This window comes from Brassica oleracea, chromosome C3 (assembly GCF_000695525.1).
Source record: "Brassica oleracea var. oleracea cultivar TO1000 chromosome C3, BOL, whole genome shotgun sequence".
Taxonomy (NCBI): Eukaryota; Viridiplantae; Streptophyta; class Magnoliopsida; order Brassicales; family Brassicaceae; genus Brassica; species Brassica oleracea.
This window is the reverse complement of record NC_027750.1, coordinates 2232902-2238827: the sequence shown is the minus strand read 5'-3', so window position 1 is coordinate 2238827 and position 5926 is coordinate 2232902. Positions and strand designations below refer to the sequence as shown.

The window sequence follows — 5926 nt, the reverse complement described above, 5'->3', positions numbered from 1 at the left end:
GATAAAACAATGCAAATATGCAAGATATCAAAAAGTTTGAAATACTTCTACTTTAATAAGATAGATGGACTTCTAATTTTTTTAATAGCATAAACCCATTATTTTTTTTTCGTAACTTACTGTTATCTATGTTTCTACACAACATTATATTTATTTTTTAGTACTATCTATGTTTTCAAACAAAAGTTTAAAGTACTTCTATTTTAATACGATAAATATACACTCAGATTTTGTATATTCACGTAAAATGCCATTACGCGGGAGCCTCATTTATACACGAGTCTGACGTGTCGAAACACGTGTCGGAACGTTGTTCATTTGGAAACGACACCGTATTGCTGTCTGCGCGAATCCTCGATTCCTCTCTTCCTAGAACCATCTCTTCGAAGAAAGAAGCTTGAAACCTAAAAATTTGTCAGTGACCTTTTGATTTTTGATTCTGAGGTGAGGTGAGTCTTTCCCTTTTCTATATAGATAGGTTCATGTTTCTGCATCGATTCTTTCGATGGTAACTTCTGTTTTGGATTCGTATTTTGTTTTTAACTTATCTTCGGCTCTGTATGGTTCGTGTTAGGTTAGCTTATGTAAGTTAATTATAGTTGTGATCCATATAATATAGGTTTATGGTTATGAATACGGCACACAAGGACCGAATCGAACAGTGTTTTGTGTGTTCGGAGGCGCTCTAGTTCCTTATCAGTTCAATGTCAGATTGTCTTGATTATTAATTGTCTCAAGGATCATACTGCATAGGTCTTCTTCATTGCTTTAACTATTCTCACTCTTTGCTATATAGAATAAATACTACTCTTAAGATGGTAGACTTTCACTGGAACTGTTGTTTGCTGCATCTGAATCATACACTTTATGTTTCAATGGTGTGTTTCATTTGTATATTGCAGAGTTCGTGTTGGCTGTGAGGCTTATGATCGGTGCTTACTAACGCCTCTGTCTAACACATTGACTCTGCTCAAAATATGACCCTCTATGGTTCATTGCATTTGTCCCATGGCGTTGGTCCTTGCAGAAACCAAGGGTACTATAAGCCAGAAGATGTATGTTTCTTCAGTTTTAGCCCCCCTGTAATCGTTTTCTTTTAATTTATATCTCTTCTTCCCCGTTCTAAATATGTACTTCTTCTCAGAGTGCCATGAGTACTAGGATGGGTATATCAAAGAGTCCTCTCTCATTAGGTGTTCCGGTAATATTTTAAAACCAGCTTACTTTACTCATTCATCTTGATTTGCTGATAGTTAGTAACTTATTGTTTGTTTGTTTTCTCTATACAGTTGGGACAACATGGCTTCAGGAATATTTTACTCTCGGATTACCTTCGTAGGCCTATTTCTTCAGTACCGTGCAGAGCCACTGCTTTTAGGTGTCATTCTTTTTATGCAGGAGTCAAGGTCATTGAACCTCCAATCAGAGCTGCCACTATGGTGCTAACAAAGTAAGTCTTTCTTCTTTTTTTTTTTTCCCTTGTCACCTGCAGAATGACCACTTGAAAATGTTGTGAAACTATCACAATTCTATTATTATGAGGCATCTGAGTCACTAATTCTACTGAAATTGCGGAAGTAACCGCTCATGCTTTGTTATTGCCATGGTTATCCTTAGGGATGTTGTAATTTTTTTTGGTGGGAAATTTTGAGGTGCATTTACGTTGTTCTTTCTCTGCTTCCTTGTAAATGTAGTCTGTAAATATTTGCACTCCTTGTGTTGCAGCTCACACAGGTTAATACAACAACACCCTCTCGTGAATAAGTTGGTGCCAGCTGTTGCTTTTCTTGTTTTCTCCCTGTGGGGTATAGTGCCTCTTGTTCGCCAAGGAAGAAACCTATTAATCAATGTAAAGTGTAGCCACTATTTAGTCTTTTTTTCATGCCCTCTTTTCTGTGCTGCCTCGGTTTAAATTAATGGTCTAATATTGCAGAAGAAAAATGATAACGGATGGAAAAAGAGTGGTACATACCGTGTTATGACCTCGTATGTTCAACCCCTGTTGTTATGGTTAGGAGCCTTATTTGTCTGCAGGTATATCTATATTCCTATGTTCATTGTTCAGATATGTGATGATACTTTTTTGAATTGCTTTGTTGAGATAATTGATAGATTGTTTAATTTTGGATAAAGGGCGTTAGATCCTGTTGTTCTTCCAACTGAAGCTAGCAAAATTGTAAAAGATCGGCTTTTGAATTTTGTGAGGTCATTGTCAACAGTACTTGCATTTGCCTATTGCATATCGAGGTAAGCTTGTTGTCTTTTTCATCTTATGTTATATATGTTAGTGCTACATATCTCATGACTTCTGATTATGTGTCCATGTAGTCTTATCCAACAAACACAGAAGCTCTTCTCTGAAACAAGTGACCCAAACGATGCAAGAAATGTATGTAAATGATACTGAAAGTTTCTGCTTCCAAGATTATAAATCTAACTGGGTTTCTCAGTATGGTTTGCTAATTTTTTAAAATGGAACAGATGGGATTTCAATTTGCTGGGAAAGCAGTGTATTCTGCTGTATGGGTGGCTGCTGTTGCACTATTCATGGAGTTGCTGGGTTTCTCTACACACAAATGGCTCACTGCTGGAGGTCTTGGGACAGTTTTGATTACGCTTGCTGGCCGAGAGGTGATACCTCACTTGCATTGTCATTATTAGTTTCTTGGAAATTAATCTCCTCTGGTTCCCTTAGTAGTTTCTTTTTTAATCTTTCAAAAGATATTTTGATTAAACCTGAGTTTTTGCCGTTCCAGATTTTGACAAACTTCCTTTCAAGTATTATGATCCACGCAACCCGACCATTTGTTAGGAACGAGCGGATTCAGATAAAGATTGAAGGTTATGAAGTTTCTGGTACTGTGGAGGTTAGTAATCATATAATATTCGAGCTTAAGATAATGTGAATCTTTTCCTAGGTTCTCACATGGTTTGCTGCAGCATGTTGGTTGGTGGTCACCAACGATCGTAAGAGGTGACCACCGAGAGGCGATCCACATCCCAAACCATAAGTTCACAGTCAATGTCGTGAGAAACATTACTCAGAAAACTCATTGGCGTATCAAGACTCACCTAGCAATCAGTTACTTGGACGTTAACAAAATAAATGTGCGTTTCCCAACTCTTTTATATGTTTACTCACTTGTACAAGATTTTGGGGCTATAAATATTTTTTTAAATTTTTTAATAAAATAAATTTGTTCGGAATTTGAAGGGTTATTTCTATATTAAAAAAACTTTTAAAAATTTTGGGGCCAAAAACCAATGGATCCTGTTCTGAGTGCCTATCATTGAATACGTTTTAGCTGATCTTTGCTCTGAACTTGTCCAAAACAGAATATTGTAGCTGACATGCGGAAAGTATTGGCCAAGAACCCTCAAGTTGAGCAGCAGAAGCTGCATAGAAGGATATTCTTGGAGGATGTGGATCCAGAAAATCAAGCCCTTGTGGTTAGATACTTCTTCTTTTTGCACTCATCTTGAAGTGAAGATCAGATAGTTCAAGAAATTTTTCTGGTTCTAACATCTGATTTTTGTTGCTACAGATACTTATCTCTTGCTTTGTGAAGACGTCTCATCGCGAAGAATACTTATCTGTAAAGGTAAGTCAAAAAGTTTTAACGCTGCAGTCTTTTTTCTCTTGGATTGGCTTTTCAGTTTATACACTGTTGGCGAAACAGGAAGCTATATTGTTGGACCTTCTTAGAGTCATAAGCCATCACCGAGCGCGCTTAGCTACACCGATTCGTACAATCCGAAAGATGCACACAGCCGCTGACATGGAAAACGCACCGTTTGGAGAGTCAATGTACGGTCCTGGAGGTGTTGCTTCTAGGCGTTCTTCGGTGGTGATCGAACCCTCTTACAAAATATATGGAGAAGACAAATCAAAATCTCAAAGAAGCGCTTCAGACACCACCAACAAGGTACTTGATGAAAGAGGAGTAAAGCCAGGAGCCAAACCGGTTTCTAAACCGGCTGGCACAGCAAAGGATGAAGCAGAAGTGTCAGGAGGAGCTGAGAAACCAAAGACCAAGAGAAGTGGTAGCAAGACAAAGGCACCAAAGAAGGATACAACAGATGGTTCAACGTCATCGGTGTCTAGATCAGCTATAGAAGAGAATTTAGTACTGGGGGTTGCACTAGAGGGCTCAAAGAGAACACTTCCAATAGATGAAGAGGAGATGCCTTTTTCTCCCAAGGAAGCAGATACTAAAGAACTGACTGGTTCTACTCGGAGATCTGGAAAGGGAACATTGGTGGCTGATAAGGAACAGAAAGATGCCCAGTCTCATACTGTTGCTTCAACTGAACTCTGAGATTGAGACAATTCTGGAGTATTTTTCAATAAATATTAGTAACATGATTATAACGCTTAGTATTTTTAACAAAAAATATAAAAAAAGGCCAGCTCAGTTTAATTCGGTTGATATCGAACATTTAACATTTTTGACCAAAAAACCCATTAAATTTCGAACCAAAACCAAAAAAACATTAAACATTAACCCGTTTATTTACTTTTTAAAAGTAACAGCCCATAAAGTTCAACTATGTTTTAACCCAATGTGAGTGGTTGTTGTTGGCCGTACACGAAAAAAAGAAAAGAAGAAGAAGAAGAAAAACTCAAACCTAATGGCGTCAATGTCATTAAATTTCGAACTAAAAAAAAACATTAAACATTAACCCGTTTACTTTTTAAAAGTAACAGCCCATAAAGTCCAACTATGTTTTAACCGAACGCTTGTTGTGTTGTTGTTGTTGTCGGTGCACCCAAAAAAAAAAAAAAAAAAAAAAGAACGAAGAAGAAGAACTCAGACCTAAACCGATTATGGCTTCAATGTCAATGTCGTCTCGGGAGAAAAGGAGGAAGAGGAAGAGGGAGCCGACGCCTGCATCGAACCCGACGCCTGCATCTACGCCTCGATGGTCGTCCCCGATTCCGTCGCTTCCGTATGATTTGGTATTGCTCTGCGTGACACGAGTCTCAAGGTTGTACTATCCGACTCTCTCACTCGTCTCGAAGAGCTTCCGATCTCTGGTATCGTCTCCGGAGCTTTACAAGACTCGGTCACTCTTTGGTTTCACAGAGAGTTGTCTCTATGTGTGCTCAGAAAGTCTTGGTGGTAGCGCTGACTGGTACACCCTCTGCCGTAAGCCTGATAAAACTCTAAAAAGCGGATCAAGTGGGTACGCTTTGGCTAGAGTCCCTGTTCCCAATTCTCCTTCTTCGGTCTTTAGGAAAGTGGTAGCAGTTGGTTCTAATATCTACAACATTGCCATGCCCACATTCCTTAGCGTCTTACCTAGAGTCTCGATACTGGATTGCAAGTCTCATTCGTGGATCGAGGCTCCAAGTTTGCCGGTTGAACTCCATTCATTTTCAGCCAGCGTTGTTGATCACAAGATATATGTAGCAGGTTTCGATCACCGTTTGATGAAGAACTCTTTCGAGGTGTTCGATACACAAACCCGGGTTTGGGATTCCTTCTCCAGCGACAAGAGAGAAGAGAGGATTAAGGAAAAAAGTGTTTCTATTGACGGAAAGTTCCATGTGGTGACTAATGAAGGGGTCCTTGCTTACGATCCCAAGCAAGGTAAATGGGACATGGTGGTGGGAGGGATGTGTGGGCTTATGTGTTCAGATGATTATTGCGTGATAGGGAATGTTTTGTACTCTGTTTATGAGGGAGTGTTCAAATGGTATGATACTGAGAGAAGAACCTGGAGAGATTTGCAGGGTTTGGTAGGACTACCTAATATCACTCGTCGTAGAGAGTTTATTAGATTGGGTGATTATGGTGGAAAGATGGTGGTTTTTTGGGTTCATGTTATTTGGACTTACTACAAGAAGATTTGGTGTGCAGAGATTTCGCTTGAAAGGCGGCCTGACACTAGTGAAATTTGGGGGAAAGTTGAGTGGTTCGAT

At 39.1% G+C, this 5926-nt stretch overlaps 2 protein-coding genes across 4 annotated transcripts in view; both read left to right on the top strand.

The window, feature by feature from the left end:
* The first annotated feature begins 318 nt into the window (after nucleotides 1-318).
* LOC106335216 (mechanosensitive ion channel protein 2, chloroplastic-like) lies at nucleotides 319-4421 on the top strand. Of its 3 annotated transcripts, none has more exons than XM_013773675.1 (14): nucleotides 319-449; nucleotides 903-1055; nucleotides 1145-1201; nucleotides 1290-1450; nucleotides 1726-1849; nucleotides 1934-2034; nucleotides 2134-2247; nucleotides 2329-2389; nucleotides 2482-2631; nucleotides 2757-2867; nucleotides 2941-3108; nucleotides 3337-3450; nucleotides 3546-3602; nucleotides 3681-4421. In XM_013773675.1, exons 2-14 carry the CDS (start codon nucleotides 978-980, stop codon nucleotides 4317-4319), a joined length of 1935 nt encoding a protein of 644 aa, XP_013629129.1. In that variant the 5' UTR covers nucleotides 319-449; nucleotides 903-977; the 3' UTR covers nucleotides 4320-4421. The 3 variants fall into 3 exon arrangements, with proteins under 3 accessions (XP_013629129.1, XP_013629130.1, XP_013629128.1); XM_013773676.1 differs by having other exon boundaries at nucleotides 328-508; nucleotides 3681-4319; XM_013773674.1 differs by having other exon boundaries at nucleotides 329-444; nucleotides 3681-4319.
* Nucleotides 4422-4765: 344 nt separating this feature from the next.
* Nucleotides 4766-5926, top strand: part of LOC106335217 (F-box/kelch-repeat protein At5g51250-like) — a 10590-nt gene continuing 9429 nt past the window's right edge. Inside the window, exon 1 of the mRNA XM_013773678.1 lies at nucleotides 4766-5919. Coding sequence (XP_013629132.1) covers nucleotides 4829-5919 — 1091 coding nt within the window. The 5' untranslated portion in view covers nucleotides 4766-4828. The remainder of the gene's footprint in view (nucleotides 5920-5926) is intronic.